Source organism: Cicer arietinum, chromosome 4 (genome assembly GCF_000331145.2).
Source record: "Cicer arietinum cultivar CDC Frontier isolate Library 1 chromosome 4, Cicar.CDCFrontier_v2.0, whole genome shotgun sequence".
NCBI lineage: Eukaryota > Viridiplantae > Streptophyta > Magnoliopsida > Fabales > Fabaceae > Cicer > Cicer arietinum.
The window spans coordinates 10,291,000-10,311,205 of NC_021163.2; the positions used below are offsets into that span (position 1 = coordinate 10,291,000).

Below are 20,206 nucleotides of genomic sequence, written 5' to 3' on the forward strand. Positions count from 1 at the left end.
GGATATACGAGCACTTCCCTATGATCTGTAAGCGGGGTGATAGAGGAGCGATTCCTGCACATATTCCAAGAGCATGTAGGTGGACTACAAAACATGTTGTTGAAGGTGGATTAATGGCATATCGTCGGAGACTTGATGCGTTGTTGCTCGAGGATGTAGTGTTCACACCATATGATGATGATCGAGCTAATCATTTGTTTGTATCGATTTTGATGTTTTCTAGATATCTTCGATGTGGTGGAGTCTCAGTCCCATATTTGGCAGAGCGATCTCTTTGATAATTTGGTCGTATTCAGTGCATTCTGCGTGACGTTCCTTCGATGCCAAACATTATAGATTGGGTCTGGCAGACTACTATGAGATCAGCTGTAGCGGCCTTTTCGGAGATTATATCATGTTGCGACTTTTCTTGGAGAGGTCACTGCATACTACTACTATGCATGGTACATTAATGTTTCACATCCTCTGATTCTCCCTCCATCCACTGTTGCACCTTCGAGTCCACACGATACTATTGTTGCACATGCTAGTACATCATCTTCTACACATGCTGGTCCATCAGAGCGAGACCGTAGAGCAGCTAAGCTTGTACGTAGGGCCATAAATTTGGTAACTCCATTTAGTGAAATTCATACCATATTAAGCGAGTTAAGCCTCTTGTATGAAGATTAGTGATTGTGTTATGTACGAATATTAGCGAATGTGTTATGTATGCTTGTGTTATTTAATCTTTTGTGTTATTTATATTTTGAGTTAATCCTCATTTATTTTGAGTTAATCCATAATGAAACGTAAATGATAAAACGTAATGAAATACACGATAATAAATTATAATTTTTATTTAATGAAATACAAGATATATTCTAATCTTCACTTAATTAAATACAAGATGATTTGTTAAATGATGGATCAATGTGTTCCCAATGCTTCATACATGCTGCACAAGCTATTTTCCATGTCTTTGCACATTCACTACAATAGTCTTTCCATTTTTGTGAGGTAGGTGGCAAAGGACAATCAGACTTCAATTTGATCTGAACAAGAAAATATTAAACATTAATTTAATAAACAATGCTAATATCCTAAAAAAATAATTTAATAAACACTAATAAATTTTACTTTTACCTAATGATTTTCATTGACGAATCTAATTGCTAGTAAACATTCTTTCGACGGTACTTTGTTTAGCGGAAAAAATGTCATATTCAGATTACAAGACAACGACACCAATATGACATTATATAGTGTTGCTATCACGTAACCCAAGTCTGGTATACACATCCACTTATCTTTTCCTTGAGCGCCCAATCCTGATATTTTCAATGAGTTTCGCACTGATTCAACATTGTCATCGAACACATTGGCATAAAGGTCTTGATGTAAACGAATCTCTTTATCCAATTGTGTTCGAACTAAAGGCCAATATTCTTCAGTCCAACCTAACAATTATGCAATTGCGCGAAATCTACAATTTCCATTAGCCACAACATCTATTATCTCCTCAATATACATATGTATAAGAGTAGGAAAATGTGTGTAAAATGGTTGTTTTGCATAATATTGTGATGAATGAGATGGTTGCCTTGCAGAACGTTGAGATGGTTGCTTTGTAGATTCTTGAGAGGCATCAACATACTCCCAATATGAAGGATCACGAGGAGTATCAAATTCTTTTTTCTTTTTACTAGCTCCCTTGGTTCTCACCTTCTCTGGTGGTGCAAGTATTAATGTTGTATATGGAAATACAACTTCACGCACCTTAGCCCTGAATATTCTTTGACTTACAATATCGTGTTTCTTCATATACGTTTTCATTGCTTCTAACTCTTCTGAAAACTCATAATCTGATAAAGATTCTTCATCCACTACTTCATTCCCAATGTTTAACTTTCTCCAAAAAAGATTAATGTTATCTAAAGGGATAACTTTATCAGATATTTGCAACTTTTCCAACTCACAAGTACATGGTAATCCATTAGTTGTTCTGATTGAGCAACCACATATTGTTTTGTCAGTACCTACAATCTTCACTCTCTGCAATTGTTTGTCAATTTTTTAAAAAAATTTCCTTGATACACAATGATATAGACTTTGAAAGAATGGTGAATTATACTCGTGCTCAACATCCTTGATGGTTTTCTAAAAATAAGATTGAATGATACATATTTGGTTCTTCAACATCATATTCACAACATCCCAACTTTTATATAAATCACCAAAACTAGTTTGCAACATATTTTTCAATCTCCAATGAGCAGACTCAACTCTACAAATAAATTAAATAATCCAAATTAAAATAAATCACATAAACTAGTAAATCATATTTTCTAAAACAAAACAAATCATAACACAAATTTCAAAAATACCTGTTAGATATTGTGTTCCCCAAATGCATCACTCTATTGGTCCAAACATTGACAAATCTTTCTTTGTAAGGTGTTAACCGTGAATCTTTCACATAATCAACAAAAAGAATAATATCGGCACACACTAGCTCAAAATGTTGCAAGTGATGATCATACTCCTCCACACTAGTCGAATATACAATTTTTTTTCATAAATCCATTACTTCTTCTTGTCTATCCTTTTTCACATATTGTTTGCATCTTGCCCCAATATTTTTTTCAATATTAAAACGACATAGCAAATGTATTGAAGTAGGAAATACAACACTAATCGCATTCGTCATGGCAAGATCTCTATCAGTCACAATAACTTTAGAAATTAAAGTCTCAGATTTGAACAACTTTCGTACCTTTTCAAATCCCAGATGAAGTTATCTTGTCGCTCTTGTTCCAAATAAGCAAACCCAACCGAAAATGTCAAACTAGTAGATGTGACACCGACAATTTCAAGTAGTGGTAACCGATATCTATTTGTTTTGTATGTGTTATCACATATCAAAACAAAATGAAACGTGTTTAACAATTTTATACAATCAGTATGCGTCCAAATTATATATCTCAAAACATCATAATTCTCTCGTATTCTTGTCCAATACACATAATTTTCTTGTTGTATTAACTTCAACAGATGCTGCATTTCTGCGTACGAACCTCTCAATGATTATTGATAAGTACTCCTTGCTTTATATATTTGACTTGGAATTTTGAGATTAGCTTTATTTATCTCTTTCAAAGCATTTAGAATGAATCTGGGTGCAAGCTTATACTGTGTCATGTCATTGACAAATTTCCTCTCTTCTTCATTTAAACGCCCCAAATAAGAATGACTGATTACAGTATCAAGTAAATCATGATTGTGTGTTCCACAACGAACACTAATTTTCCATCCTTCACCGACACTTAACGGCATACATCTGAGAGTAAACGGATAATTTTCCTTATGAGAACAAGTTACCGTTGATTTTGATTTTGATTTATATCTTCCACCTCTTTCGCATCCCAAACTCAGTTTGTCTTTTCTTCCCCTATTTCTGGTTGCTTTATCTGATCGAATGGTAACAATTAAAATTCCATTTTGTGTTCCAATGGTTTTTGCCCATTCAAATACAGCTTCTCAGAAGGAAATACCTACAAAATATGTTTCAAATAAAACATCAAATATATCGTTATAATAAAAATTTTATCGGTGATGGATTGTCAGTAATATTAATACCTGATCGGTGATGAGTTTTTCTGTAGAATCTATTCTCTTTCTTAAGGAGCATCAACTCTACTCATACCTAATTTCAAAAATAGTAATAAATTTAAATAATAATAAATTAAAAACTTTCGGAGCATAAATTTCCAAAAAACATAATGTTCGAAACTTTCGAAATAGAAAATTTCAGAATTTTCGAAACTTTTGAAAAATTTAAAACTTTCAAAATAGGAAATTTTTGAAACTTTCCAGATTTGGAAAAGTTCGAAATTTTTTAGATTTGGAAATTTTCGAAATTTTTCAGATTTGAAAATTTTCGAATCTTTTCATATTTAGAAACGTTCGAAACTTTCCAAATTTTCGAAATGTAATCCTTATTTTGAAAATTTAAAACTTCCGAAAATATTCAAAATTTTGAAAATTTCTATTTCGGATTCTATTTCAGAAATTTTAAATAGTTTGAAAATTTCAAAAATCTTAAAAATTGTCATTTCAAAATTTTTAAAATTTTCGAATATTTTAAAATCTTATTAAATTAAAAAAATAAAATTATATTTTTATATAAATTGAAGGTAGTAGATGTAAGTGGGGGATGTATGGTAAAAAACTCTATTTGAAATTGTTGTGTGGCGACTCACTTGTTTTTGTATCGATCAAAACCCGTGAAGATTTGTCCTTTCGTGGTTTGCGTCGAGCATGATCAAACTAGGTCGTGTCGCGGATCATTAAAAAATTTATCTCGATTGAAATTGTTTCTAATGAAGATTCACATAATATTTGGTCGTTGATACGTTAAAAACTTTAACATGTGTTTCTTTTGCTCTCACATTTATCGAAAGCAGTGCTTGCGTCAATAGGTTATCTTTTGGTATTTCTATCCAATATATTGTTTGTGGATTTTAATTCCTCCTTTCATATGCGAGGAAATTTTTATAAATATGAGTCATCTTCTTAACTTTTTATTTTTTTTAATGTACATGGATTTTGATCTCGTCTCTCATACTTTGTTTCTTTTACTTTTATTTAATAATATTTGATTGGTATTTTGTTAACATATATCAACGACGTGAACCTAATTGAAACGATTCCCTTACCAACAACGTTGTTTTATTTATTTATTTTTTTATTACAAAGATATTTTATCTTTATTTTATTATAATTTTTATGTTTGAATTTGTTATTTTATTTTTTTAAACATTAATATTTTGAACTCAAATAATTAGGTCTAGTGATAAAAAAAACGAGTATTGAATTCAATAGGTTGTAGATTTGACTTCTGTTAATACCATTGGAAGGAGAGAAATATAAGTGTTGAATGAGTCATAAAATCTCTCCTATCTTAAATTGTGGCACCATTTCCTCACTATTATTTTTGTTTATAAAAAAATATATTTTATTTCAATATTTTTAATTTAACGAAAGAGAATATTTTTTTACATATCAAGTTTATTTCTAACCGAACTTTCAATGAATGACAATATTTATTCAAGAAATATTTGTCATGTTAAACTATAGGAATAAGAGTTGATTTACACCAATTCTAAATATATATATATATATATATATATATATATATATATTCATTAAACAGGTTTAGAACAATTCAACTTGAATAATGTTTTTGTTTTAATAATCAACTATCTAAATTTATTTTATAAGCTAGGACCGTCTTATATAGTACTTTGTGACTATTTTTGTGTGGGGACAATGATAAAGAAGAAATATTTCTCACATTTACGATATTAGACAAGATTCATGCACTCTTTCATATGGAGTATGATATAACACCTCGAATTGATTTTCTATGTTAGTTAGTTACTGCTAATAGTATTATTATCTTCATCGCTCTTAATTTTAATTTTAAAGATATGTGTCTCTATTAGACCAATGAGTTTATACATTATCATAATTTTTTAGTTGAATAATTTATTATTGATCAGATTAAGAAATTCTTATTTATATGACTTGTCTTGTTTGGGGACAAGGGGGAAACATTGAGTTCCTAAGTAAAACTATAAAGTCAAAAAATGAGTATTCCAAGTTCAATTATAAAGTGGTCCAAGGCTAAAGATAAGATATCCGAGAGTTTGCTAATTTGATTGGGGACCATAAAAGCAAAACCTTCACAAACCCCTCCTCAATTATTCACACGACGACACACATACACTCTCTTCACTTCATTCACCCAAATACTCATACTTTTACGACAAAATATAAAGAAGTAAATGTTACAACTAAATAAAATAAATGATTTGTAATATAAAATTTTCTAAATTTATTGTATAAGTTACAATTATGTAAATGTATTACAAATTTGTTTACATTCAATCCACTTTTAATGAAAATCAAATTTATTTCATTATTTTATTTAATACCAATTTTTTCATCATAGAATCAAACACACTCAAACATAGCGGAAATAGATTAACACCTATAAAATGAATCTAAACATCACCTGTTTTTTTTTTTTTAGTTTAAAAACACGATATTGTGCTTGTAAGTATAATTCAACTGTTAGTCTAATCGTTAAACTATTTGACAATAAAAGTATAATGTTGAATATTTGTTCACCCACATCTCTCACGAACTAGTTTTTGTAAATCATAGTTTGGAGAGGCAACACACCAAGACTCACATTGAGAACCTCAATGTAGTTTAGATTTAGAAAATCACAATGAAAAAACTAAAGCAAATTCACACACGATTTATTTACTAATGCACTGTTTGTTTTCGTAGTAGGATATTTCTAAACGTGCGTCTAAACAAAAGTTACAAAATGAAACTTCACAGTATTACGTTGGAAACAATATTGGAAAGCGAAATTAACAAAGTAGACGCGAAACGAAACAAAGACTAAGTGGACTTATGCCAAACTCATACTATCACCATATAAATAACAATTATTGAAAGAAAAAAAGTAAACCTTAGACATAGTTCTTACCTATTAACTACTGCTGATACTATTCTACACTCAATAAAACAATACAATAAACAAAATCAAGAGGTGCATAGAAAAAAAAAATGTTTTATTGTACATGTGATTTATTGCATTAAAAAAAGTATTTTTTTTGCAGCTTTTAATATTTTCAAATATAAAAAAGTATATGTTTAGATTAATAAATTTTTTTTTACCTATTAATATTTTCAAATACACAAAAGTATATGTTAAGATTGACCAATATAATTCCAGATTAATCAATCCAGAGAAAATTTAAAAAGTTTTGAGAAAAATTGAGATGAGAAAGAACTTTCTTAGAAGAAAATATAAGGGTTGGGCTTTCTAAAACCTCAAATTTAAAATGAATGTATTCAACTTTCAATCTATACATCCAGCGCAATCAGTTGACAAAAAAAAAATGTTGTACGAATTGGAACGGGCCAAATTCGTCAACATAAATAATATCAAAACCTAAATTTACAACTTAATCCAAATACTCCTCTATATTAATGCCTGTAAATTCAATATTTTTTTTATCTTATTACAAGCAATTATTAATTTTTTATTTCTTGTTACTATCTGAATCCATGACGGAAGCAATAAATGTAGAGATTTACATAAATTTTAACACGAGACATTTTCAAGTCTATCATAGTATTTAAATAAAATTATTAAAAAAATTGAACACTTTTAAAATATAAAATTATTTATTAAATTAATATAATCTTTTGTATTATATATATTTTTAATTGATAATAAAATCAATTAATTTAAAATTAATTTTAGATAAGATTTATTTGTTTTATGTTGAAATTGTTAGAATATAAGATCATTTCATGAAGTAATTTTTTTAATAGTTTTTTAGACCTCTTTGTTAAGTAAAAAAAAAAAAATCTAAATTTATTGTGAGTTTATATTTCCGTTCCATGCTTACGTAAAATCTCCAAAATTTATTTAGATTCTATGTTTTCGTAAAAACTCCAAAATCTATTTAGACTAACTAACCCAACCATATATTTAAGAATATAGAGAATAATTCACTAAAATAACTACCTTAGTGATCTTATATTTAAACCGATCATCTTAATCGACGATTTTTTAAATACAAAAGACAACAAATATAATCAAACTTTACTATTACTTCTCTAAACTATTTTAGTTTATATTCATAAACTTTATATGATAAAAATTTAGTTTATATATATGACCTCAAATCAAATCCAAAGGGCTGGGTATAAATAAGATAATGTGCACTTTATGCCAATTCAAGCTTAAATGTTTGTATTTGTGATTTCATTTTTCAGAATGCACCGAGTGGTTTACATAAAGTTTCTTTTCACATATCACTTACCAAAAATCAACTGACAAAACACAAGTTCTCGTGAAAAAAAATCATTCAAAATTTTTGATCAAATTAAGAGCATTCTCATAAGGTCATTTGTCAAAGAGTGAACACATTTTTTTTTTTTAATATTAAAAGTTAAATTTATATTATTTTTTCTTTGTTAGATTATTTTTTATGTATGATGTGGGTGTTAGAAAATTTTATTTAATTATTATATTTCAATAACATTATGTGAGCATATATTTTCTCTTATAATTATATTAGTTATTTGTCAACAAGTGCTTTAATAGAATTGTTTGTTATCATACTCTCTTTAAGCCTATTGACAAAAGTCGATATTGTTAGGTTAGATATCTTGTCCTAGATTCGAATCTGATGAAATTTACCATATCTTTTTTTTTAAAAAAGAAAGAGATTTGTGATCTTATTATAAGAACAAGATTAAATAGATTTAAATTAAATAATTAATCAATTGATATTAAGAGCTTCTTTTCATCTTGTGTTTAAGGATTGATGCTTGTATATTATTCACGATTACCACAAAGAGACGAGTAGTTATGAAGGTATTCCTAAAACCTTAATATTTTTGATAAATCAATATCTCGTAGATCCTAAAATACATAATTGATATTTATATTGTTTCTTGATGTTTATAGCATGTTTATTTTTAAATTTTTGCAATATACTATATGTAGAAAATATGCCTTGTATGATTAATTAGTAAATTAATTCCAATGGCGGGTAGTTATCATTCTCAACGTTTTATTTAATACAATTTTTTTTAATAAAAAAAAAATAAAGAATGAGGGAAATTAGGTATGCTATTCGGTTTATTGGATCTGGTTTACTTTTTAAAAAACATTTTCTATTTTAATTTTTTAAAATGTGTCCATTTTAATTTATCAACAAAGAGTTAAAATACTCTTAAAGTGAATAATTATTTATATATTTAAAATAATGAAAATACCAAAAATATTGTTTTCATTATTTATGTAAATACATAGTCTATACTTAACATTTCATAGTCTTTATCGCAATGGTTATCTAAAGAGTACTTCACATTCATATATATATATATATATATATATCAAAATATGTTTTGATAAGACAAACAACCCTTAATATCTTACACTCGACCAAAAGCTGAATGTGATTAATTGTTTAAATCACCTTTGTTTTAAAGCCATAATCAACCACCTAATCAACTAAATAAAAAACTAATACACCCAAAAAAAGCAAAAATAGCACTCTCAAATTGTTTATGAAATCATATTGCTGCTCTTAAGCATGTTTTGCTTAAGCTTCAAGTTTGTTAATTCAAGGCTATATAATAAAATAAATGATTAAAAAACTATATAGTCTTGCAAAGCAAGTCAGAGACGACAAATCAAGTCTTCTGTCCTCACTTGTTAGCACAAAATAACAAAAAACAAGTCAATATTGCCAATGTACTAATGTTGAGTATCTTTATACAAAGAGGAATAAAAGTATAATGCATTATGCATATTTGCTAAACATGCCGGCTCCACAAATATGTCAACTATATCAAACATTACATAAATTAAGCTCCTCTAGGAGCTGGTGTGGGACATCGGTATTGACTATGAGGCTATGTGACAAACACAAAACTTAGCTCATACATGTGGAAACAAACCAAATAGCCTCCATTAAACAAAATATATTTTACCTTTAGAAAATGTACAATTTCATCTAGAAATTATATATAATTACTTTTTCAGCCTTAATATGACCTCAGTTTTTAGCCTTTGGCGCCTGCTCTTCTAGATGATATTATACTAGGAATACTATACTCCTTCAATGTTTAATTTGAGTACCTTATTTTTCTGAATATTTATTCCTATTCATCTAGAAGGCATCGACATCAATAAATTAGTTTTAACTTTTCTATCTCTATATCTCATATATATATATATTGGGAAATTCTGATTAATAGATCATTAACCTTTAGGAAGAAAAAAAAAAGAAAATATTCTTCACAAATTCCCTCAATGGTGGCTAAAGAATTGTACTTAGAACAACAAGCAAGGAATGAAGAAAACACTTTGCTACAAGATCAATATGAAGATGAAGAAGATGAAACTCTATCACTTTGTGATCTTCCAAATTCAACAATTTCAACTCAATGTGGTGATTTCTCAAAAGAAGATGGAAAAAACACAAAATTAATTTATAACCATGATGATGATGATGATAACTTGTTTGAATTTTTTAGTGAAGAATTCACCACCCCATCAACTCATGACAACATTGTCTTCTGTGGAAAACTCATTCCCTTCAAAGATCATCAAAGTGTTGCTCACAACACACAAAAATGTGATCTTGGTCCAAAAGCAAAGCCTATTATTGGTAGCTTGAAGAGCAAGGAAGGAGAATCAAGTTTGAATATAAAGAGTTTTACATGTGACTACACAACAATGGGGGGTAAGGTTTCATTGGTGAGGTGTGCAACAAAATCAAGATGGTTTTTGTTTTTGTTTGGGATGTCATCAAGCTCAAGGATGTATTCTAAAGAGATGCAACTTAATGACATTAGAAATAGACAGAGTAGGAGGGAGCCGGCGGCGATGTTTCCGGCACCGGAGAATGGGAAAGAGGTTGTCAAGAGGAAGAAGAATGAGAATAGTAAAGGGATGTGGAAGATGTTGAAGTCAATTTCATTAGTTTTAGGATGTAATAGTAGTAGTAAACTTGCTAATGATGTAGTCACGGCTGCTTTTGTGTGAACTGAGCCACGTTATGCCTCTTAATTCTTGTGATTTCAATGTTTGTTACACATTGAGTATGAAATATTAAAAAAAAAAATTAAAAAATTGATGTATTTATTCTAAATTTTATATCGGATGCATCAATTTTTAAAATACATTTTTTAGTCATTTATTTAGGAAACTATTAAAGGATATAGTATTTCTCAAATATATATTTTTTGTTTTATTTTAATCTTCTGATTTTCAAAAGAACGAGACTTTAATAATTTAAAGTTCGACAGAAAAATAAGTAAAATCTAACAAATAATTTTCTTCAGTAAGGATTTGAATTCTAATTCTTCTGAAAATTCATCCTTAAATAATTTAATTTATATAAATATTGATCTAAGATATGTTCCTGAAATTGTTCTAATTCTAAATCATAGTGATGTTGTCCTTGTAATTTGGTTGAATATTGCCCATTTTAGTTAAAGCATTGGATTTGGTGTAGTGGACTGATTTAGATTTGGGAGGTTGTGGGTCTTATTTTGATCTGTTTGGGTGATACTGTCAGCTGCATTCATATTAGAGAAGATTTTCATTGATTAGCAGCAATTTGTTCTACATATATAGTGCATATATCTATCTACATCAGTTTACTTTTAGGCTTTGCATTTGTAATCTTTTATTTATTCATTGACTTTTTTGCTTTGTACTTGCCAAATGTAGGGGTAGCTTTTACTACTCAGTACTTACTAGTTCCTAAGTTGAGTGTGACATTCACAGCTTATTAAATTAAATGATAAAATTAAGAATGATTAATATTAAATTAAAATTTATTGTTTGGTTTTGTTTACTGTCTTGGATGATGCACAATAATTTTGGTTGGACTTTGGGGTTTCACTATATTGATAAACGGGTGTAGTATTACTCATCTTTGTTTTTCTTAGTTATTCAGATTTATAATATCCTGCATCAGCTGGATTATTATACTATGAAGCACGTCTTTCCTGAAATTAACCAAGTAGATTCTTTTGCCAAATTTCATATCTAACAGTATGACCAAATTTTATGTAGTTAGGAGTTAGACCATATCATAATTCTACTCTGCCAGACTATTCTACCATATAGATTTATAGACTGTTCTACCAATGAGATTTATAGAGAGCATATTGGTCAATTAAAACCAATTTTATGCTAGTCTTGTACCATGATAAGTTTATGTTCAACGTTGCATTAATAAGTTTTATTATTGAATTAATAGTAGAAAATAAATTCATATAGATTGGTGTAAGACAATTTTATTTGCACATGTCAGACTGAGATGTAAGTAATTATTTTTATTCCAAAAAAAAAGCAACTCTTTTATAATTACTCCATAGATAATACTAAATTATAAGGAAAAAAATTAAATTATGTACATTAAAAAAATATTGATGGTGATGAATTTCTTTAATAAAAAAAAAACCTAAATAAAATTAAATACCATGAATAAAGTCTAAAAAAATTAATTTCCATGAAAGAAAAACTGAAAAGACAGCAAAGAAGGTTGTAATTTTGTTAGATTGTTATGAATTAATTTTGATGAGTTAACGTTAAAATTAGGAGTACTAACCACAATCCTTGCTGTAATAACAGTTTATTTGTTGAACTTTTTTTCCCCTTCCCTCCTTTTGTCCTTTCCTTCTCATCTCACAAGGGCACGTACCTTCATTTCCAAGAGGCTTGCATTTCTCATGCAAAGAAAGGTGTTGTAATGTGAAAATTAAACACTCCTCTTCTTCTTTTAACTCTTTCATTATTGTTATTATTATTCATTTATATTTCTTTCTTTTTTTCATCATCAAGATAAAGGAATCGCAAATGGGGAGGAAAGGAGGTTGGTTTTCTTCGGTGAAGAAAATTTTCATTTCTGATTCTAAAAAAGATCAGGTTTTAATCTCAAACATTATTGATATTGATATTGATTAAAGAAAAATCATAAAAGAGTTTAATTGAACCAATTTGTGTTTTATTTTTCTTAAAACAGAAACAACATCATAAGTCAAAGTTAGGATGTTTTGGGCATCATCAACATTTTGAGGATGGTGAATGGGCATGTGGAGGAGGAGCACCAATTAGTGTTGTTTCTCATGTTCCATCTCTTCCTCCAAGAAAAGATGTTAAACCAAATATTCATGAGGCAGATAATGATCAACAAAGCAAACAAGCTTTTTCATTGGCTTTAGCAACCGCTGTTGCTGCCGGAGCCGCCGTTGCTGCTTCTCAGGCTGCTCGCACAAGTTCTCCTCGTCGTTACCCTGGTAAAACAAATCAAGAAATTGCTGCTATCAAGATTCAAATCGCTTTCCGTGGATACTTGGTATGAATGGACTTTCAATCATATCAGAAATAAACTTTACTTATTTTTCGACCGAATATAGATTAGTCTAGGAGTCCTTTGAGTCCGTGTCCCACACATTTTTCAAATATAAAAAAGTTCAGTATCTCATGACGAATGAAAAAAGTGAATAAAAATGTGAATAATATCAAGGTTCTCAGCGTAACTGGGATATAACAACTTTGAATTTGAATTTGAATTTATTTCAAAAGTTTTGTTCATCCTATATATATGATAGTTTTTGGTTTTGTGATTTTAGGCAAGGAGGACATTGCGTGGATTGAGAGGTTTGGCAAGGTTGAAAGCATTGGTAAAAGGACAATCTGTTCAAAGACAAGCAGCTACCACATTACAATGCATGCAAACTCTTTCAAGATTGCAGTCACAAGTTAGTGCAAGGAAGATCAGATTGTCTGAGGAGAATCAATCTTTTCAACGACAACTTCAGAGGAAACGTGAAAAGGAACTTGATAAATTACAAGCTGCTGTAAGTACTTCATCAATATTGATTGTTTTTATTTTTATGATATTGAGTGTTGACCATCTCGTTACGGAGAAAAATAACTCTGTAATCCAGAGTTCGGCCGATAGATAACTAAAGCGGGGAAAATGATTGCTCCATCCAAGATTTGAACTCTGGTACTCTTATTGGTTCGACATTCCCCGAAACTCATTGACACCAAACCATTTGGTTTATGAATTGTTTTTAGAAGATTTGTTTAATTATTTCCTACTGTCCTTAGTTGTGCCGTTTTTGTTCATATCAGCCTTCAAAACTTAGGAAAATATTAATATGTTAACATCACTTGTTTGTTTACTGATTTGTTCGATCTTACTTTTTGAATTTAATAAGGATATATGACATGTTGAATGTTTGATACTGCTTTTAAAAATTTGTACTGAAGTGGCAAATACATTTGCAGCCTAATGGAGAAAAATGGGATTATAGTTCACAATCAAAGGAGCAAATCCAAGCAAAATTGTTGAACAGACAAATTGCTGCTATGAGAAGAGAAAAGGCTTTGGCCTATGCATCAACACATCAGGTACTAACATACCTCTTTTTATTTCTAGTCTTTTTTTTTTTAGATTTCAATAAAAATGAGAAAGACAAGTTCTGGATTGAATTTAGTGTCAAATGCACAAAATTGTTCATTTTGGTAAGTAGCCAAAAATCATAAAAATGAATACTTTTTTTCTTTCTGTTTTGATGATATTCTTGGCATGCTGCTGATGATTGTTGCCTCCTGAGGTGTCAACTTAGTTGGAATATTAGGAGTAATTGTGACGCCTTTGCACGCCAAATTTGTTTGAAAAGACATGAATATTTTCATATGAGTAACCTATAACTTTTATCTAACAGCAAACATGGAAGAACCCAAAATCAGCAAATGCAACATTTATGGATCCAAACAATCCTCATTGGGGCTGGAATTGGCTTGACAGATGGATGGCTTCAAGGCCATGGGAAGGACAAAACGCAAAAGATCAAAAGAATCATAAATCAGCAAAAGGTGCTGCAAGCCATACCATGTCAGTTGGTGAAATCTCCAAATTGTATGCTCTAAGAGATCAAAATCAAAATGGTAACAAAATTCCATCTCCACACCAAAAACCAAGTATTCCAAATCTAGCTTCAAAGGCCACACCTACAACACCTACAAAAGCTAAATCAAAAACATCTTCAAGTCCAAGAAGAGGTGGTTCTTGGGGTGGTGATATTGATATAAATACCACATTCAACAAAAGCTCCGGAAACAATCGACGACATAGCATTGCGGTGTCTCCGGTGAAAGAAGATGAAAGCCTTGCAAAGTCACCTTCACACACAAAGGCTTCAAATTCCAAATCCAAAATCCAAAGTTCATCATTTGGCATGCAGAAGAAAGGAGTTGTTGCTTCTACAAAAAAGCAACTTTCTCTTCCAGCTTCTCCATCTGGTTTAAGAAGGTATTCTATGGGAATGAGTTCTTCTAATAAGAATATTGCTACTGTCCCTCAAGAGAAAGTGAAAGTGAAAAATGGAGGGAGCAGGTAGATATCACATTAATTGGTGTATAATTAAGTTTTATATATATATAGAATAGAATATTATGGATGAAGAAGAATCAATGAAATTGAAAGGTGCTGATAATTGTCTATATCAAACTCATTCTTCATATATAAAAAATATTGTTGGTGCCATGGGGAAGGATTAATGTCGACAAAACAAAAATTGGTTAATCAAATGATCATTTTATTATTCATACAATTGTCTTCGTGATGAAACACCAAAACCTTTTTCTTTTGATAATATCGTACTTAACTATATTTATAATATTGTACTTAACTATATTATTTATATGAAAAAGACTAACATATGTCCTTAGATTACAATTTTTTTTTATCATTATTATAAATTGTTTTCATTAGAATAGAAATTACATTATACTAATGTGTATTTACATAAAACCTAATAGTAATATATAATGTCCGATGCATTTTGAATATAATTACTTCAAATAATCCATGGAAAAATAAAAAACCTAATAAAATATTGTGGGTTGACAAGGAATGAATGGTAGGTATTGGCAAATAATATAACCACTTGGCAATAATCCATCCATTAAAAAACTTTGGCAACTCATTATGTCCATACAATTTACGCTTTTATATTTGTGTAAGCAAGCCTATTTTGTTTTTTCTTTTGTTGTTTTTAGCTAATAATTATAACTATTATTATAATTTGATAATAATAGTTTACTCCGTCATTTGAAAACACAACACGAGCTGTAGATTAGATGGATAAGATTAATACTATTTGATTGAATTTAATTGAAGTGATTGAAGTGGTTAATTAATAATGTAATAAAAGGATCGTTAATAACAAGAAGGGCAATGACCCTACAGTTACTGACCCCGGTGTCCCCAATGTCCGTCCTACACAATGCTGCGTCAGCTACTATCTATTCACCATCTATTATCCATAACATAACCCTCCAAAAATTAATTTCTTTAAAACTATTAAAATCCTTTTCTGGAAATAAATCTATAAACTCCAACAATATAAGTATAACCAAGACATTCCCTTTTATATATTTTTCTTTATCAGTTTGTGTCTCTTGCTCATAATTTTCTTAAATTAAATGTTACAATTGAAGTTGTACTATCTAATCTATTGTATTTTAACAAATCAAATACACTCTATAAATAACGTTACTCAAATTACTCCAAAATTAATATAAATAAGGAGAAATATTATTAACTGAAATTGTACTAATAATTATTTTACAATTATATTAAATAGATTATTTAAATTTTTCCTTAAGCTAATAAGGTCAAGGTCTTGTCAATATATACTTCCTCATAATTAATTTTTAACTTGAATTCATTAACAACTTTCCCTCAATCACTTCATTACCAACTAATGATTTACTAGGAATATATTACAGTACATTTATATTTATATAAAGTATCTTTTTTACTATATAAATATAAAAAATAAAGTAAGTTTTTGGTAACGATAATATTAAATAGTTAAAAATAAAAAATATATTTTATTAAGAAGTTATCCACAAAAATAACTTATTATAGTTATCCTGATTCCCAAAATATATTTTATTATTATTATTATTATGGCAACACATATTTTTATTTTCTTCCACTCAATAGTATAATTTTATTGATAGAAATTAGAAAAATAAATTGGCCTTTTTGTTTACTCTTTGGAACTCATCGTTCTTCTTCCTCTGCCATTCATATCAGTCTTTAACATAAAACTCTGTCCAAAAACCAAAACCACCGCTTCACTATTTCTTTATCTTTTCCCAATCTTATCCAAATTCTTCCCTTTTGATTTTTTCCTTTCTTTCTCCTCAGTGTTTCTTTCACCGACCAATCATAATCTGTAATTTTTTCTACATCAAAATGAAGCTAATCTCGAACCAAAATGTCCAATCTTCATCGATTTTGTGCACTCAAAAATAGATTATTTTTCCATTTTTGAGCTCAATTCGTTTATCCCTTTCAATCTCATTTTCATAATAATCTGATACAACATCTTTTTTTTTCTTTGTCTTTGCAAATTGTTTGTTGTTTTGTTTCTTACAAGATAGTGAAAAAGACTGCGACTTTTTCAAAGGGTTGATTAAAAATGGTGTCATCTAACGACCCAGTTGAGTCTTTCTTCAATTCCATTCAAGTTATGAAGGAATCGCTGTCACCACTTGAAGTGGGTTTTCGTAAAGCTGCGAAGGATCTTGAGCATTGTTTTGCAGGTGCAAAGAACAGAGGAAATGGTGTTTGTTTGGTTGCTCAAGTGAGAGATGGTGGTGAATTTCAGATCTGTGATGTGAAGAAGAAAAAAGGGTTATCAATGAAGGTTCCTTTTAAGGCTATTTTGGGTATGTTTTCACAGAATTCAGGGAATGGGAATAAAACTCATGTGGTTAAGGAAAATGAAAATGGGTCTTCTTGTACCAATTGCTTGCAATTTTCTGTGACTTGGTCTTTGTTGGTTAATGGGTTTATTCAGTCTTTGCCAATTCCTTTTAAATCTGGGAAAAAGAGGTTTCAGAAAGTGTCTGATGAAGATAATAATAGTAATAAGGTTTGTTCATGCATGAAGCAAAGTATTTCAGCATTTGAAGTGAAAAATAATGAGTCTAAGGGTCAGTTTGCTAGAACAATTAAGGAAAAAGTTGCGAGGAAAAAAGATGGAAAACATGTTTCCATTGAATGCCTTATAGGTTTTATCTTTGATCAGTTATCTCATACACTTCAGAGTCTTGATCATGGAATCAATGGAATGCAAGAGAATAATAATAATGATTTTGATTGTGTGAAAACTTCATTGCCACAACCTTGTTCAGCTCCTTTTGGTCATGTGAATGCTTTCACAAGCTTCTTGGAAGAGCACAAAGTTGATGTGAATGGTTTCTTGGGGAATTTGAATTTTGCAAAGGTTGGTGTGCCATCGAGTGCAGCTGGAGAAGAAAGCCTTTCAACAAATGAAGGTGGAGATAATAATAGTAATAGTGTTAATGATGAAACTAAGGAAGAAAGTGTGGGAATTTCGGCGCAGAAGGTTGCCTCAAACATATTCAGTATTCCTTTAACGAATGTGGAGCGTTTAAAGACTACGCTTTCGACTGTTTCATTGACAGAGTTGATTGAACTGCTACCACAGCTGGGGAAAACAACGAAAGACCATCCTGATAAGAAGAAGCTATTCTCTGTACAAGATTTCTTTAGATACACAGAGTCCGAAGGTGCGACATATTATAATTGAATGGGAAAATTGTTAAATTTATATTGCAACTTAGGCTATTGCTTGGTATAACATATAACCCTTCGACTATGGTGGAATTTTATTATTTCAAATTGTGCATTTATTAGTATTCACCTGTACATAGGAATAGAATAAAATATGTAGGTATGCATGGATGTGGAGCTGTTATGTAGTTAAAAGTCAATCAGAAAATAAGATAAGTGTTCGAGAGATGATATTTTGGCATGATGGATGAGTAGTCATACTAGCAAAGATAAGATTAGGAATGAAATCTTTATGGAAAAAAAAAAGATAGCTTCATTTGTACAGGATGTCTGGAGTTTGGACATGTGCGAAGAAGACCTATTGAAGCACCTGTAAGAAATGAATTTTGGCTAAGGGATAGTTCATTCGTTAGGTATAGAGGAAACTCACGAAAAACTATAAGTAAAATCTTCGAGTTAAATGGTCCATTTTTAGATATGATTCATGATAGGATACTATGGCATCATTTGATCCACATGGCCAACCCTGTCTAGTGGGAAGAGACTTTGATAGTCCATTGTCGTTGTATTCATGTATAGGGTATGTGATCTGTGAGAATACTGATCTAGTGAGCGAGCCTGGAATCCATATAAGCAAATATTAAAGAGTATATGTAAAATTTTAAGTATGAATCCCTTGATCCATATGACGACGATATTGGCTATTAGCTTATAGTTTATGTTTAATTTATAGTTAGTATTGTACTCATTTTTCTATTTTGTCGAAGTATATACATGCATGTTTTTCTATCATGTCCGTGTAGGGCTATAATATTTTTGTAAGCCGATTATCAGTGGCCAAAGAGAACCAATTTTGCTTGTTATGTTACTTTACTATGTGTTAGTCTATCTGAATAATCTTTCTACAAATATATCTTGATTTTGTATCATCGAAAATATTCATAAAAAGGTAGCTCAGTCTTGGGAAAAAACATAAACGAGTTCAAAATAAAAGAGAAAATAAACATGAGAAAAAAGGGGTTTCTTTTTGTTGAGGTTAGCACACTTTGGTCCTGTTTATTTGAGAGTTAGAATTATGGTTTTTGAACTGATTTAACTGAATATCTGATGAGCTTCTCTTGAGAGGTTATGAGGTAGGATGCAAGTATCAAAGTATTAAGAAAGAGAGGCTTAGGTATTGTTCTATCTTACATCCTACATATAAAAATATTTATATAAAAATCTAATTCCATAATATATCAGTGCAATTTGAAATTTGTTCTCTATTTCCAGATTTTGCAGTTATTTGATATACTTAATTTGAAAAATACACTTGTTTTCTGGAATGACACATTGACACTTCTTTTTCATCTGCATTATAATCATACAGGGAGGAGATTCTTTGAGGAGCTGGATAGAGACGGTGATGGCCAAGTAACTTTAGAAGATTTAGAAATTGCAATGAGAAAGAGAAAGCTTCCACGAAGATATGCTAAAGAATTTATGAGCCGTACTAGAAGTCACTTATTTTCTAGGTCTTTTGGTTGGAAGCAATTCTTGTCATTCATGGAACAAAAGGAGCCAACAATTCTTCGCGCATACACTTCTTTGTGTTTAACCAAGTCAGGGACATTGAAGAAAATTGAAATATTGGAGTCACTAAAGAGTTCAGGACTGCCTGCAAATGAAGACAATGCTTTAGCTATGATGCGATTTTTAAATGCAGACACAGAAGAGTCTATTTCATATGGACATTTCCGTAATTTCATGATTCTGCTTCCCTCAGACCGTCTTCAAGAGGATCCTAGGTAAAAGGAATATGAAAGTTTGGTTGATTTTCTGTGTTTTTTTACCCTTTTATGTGTTAGATACCAAGTCCATCACAATGAATAAGATTCATCCTCTATATAGATAACTGTTTTCTTGTTATGATTATACATTCAGGAGTATTTGGTTTGAAGCTGCGACTGTAGTCGCCGTCCCACCATCCGTCGAAATTCCTG

At 30.0% G+C, this 20,206-nt stretch overlaps 2 protein-coding genes across 2 annotated transcripts in view; both read left to right on the forward strand.

The window, feature by feature from the left end:
* Window positions 1-12,235: 12,235 nt before the first annotated feature.
* On the forward strand, window positions 12,236-15,170 carry LOC101507392 (protein IQ-DOMAIN 3). Its single transcript, XM_004496271.4, has 6 exons — window positions 12,236-12,339; window positions 12,440-12,523; window positions 12,621-12,953; window positions 13,231-13,458; window positions 13,895-14,017; window positions 14,335-15,170. Exons 1-6 carry the CDS (start codon window positions 12,328-12,330, stop codon window positions 15,007-15,009), a joined length of 1,455 nt encoding a protein of 484 aa, XP_004496328.1. The 5' UTR covers window positions 12,236-12,327; the 3' UTR covers window positions 15,010-15,170.
* A 1,484-nt stretch (window positions 15,171-16,654) lies between these two features.
* Window positions 16,655-20,206, forward strand: part of LOC101507700 (uncharacterized) — an 8,286-nt gene continuing 4,734 nt past the window's right edge. Inside the window, exons 1-3 of the mRNA XM_073367490.1 lie at window positions 16,655-18,220; window positions 19,594-20,011; window positions 20,148-20,204. Coding sequence (XP_073223591.1) covers window positions 17,104-18,220; window positions 19,594-20,011; window positions 20,148-20,204 — 1,592 coding nt within the window. The 5' untranslated portion in view covers window positions 16,655-17,103. The remainder of the gene's footprint in view (window positions 18,221-19,593; window positions 20,012-20,147; window positions 20,205-20,206) is intronic.

What these genes read in the sequence shown, in the direction of transcription:
- LOC101507392 (XM_004496271.4), top strand. An exon ending in TTGATAAATTACAAGCTGCT is followed by an intron (nt 13,459 to 13,894) that starts GTAAGTACTTCA and finishes ATACATTTGCAG; the next exon opens with CCTAATGGAGAAAAATGGGA. An exon ending in CCTATGCATCAACACATCAG is followed by an intron (nt 14,018 to 14,334) that starts GTACTAACATAC and finishes TTTATCTAACAG; the next exon opens with CAAACATGGAAGAACCCAAA.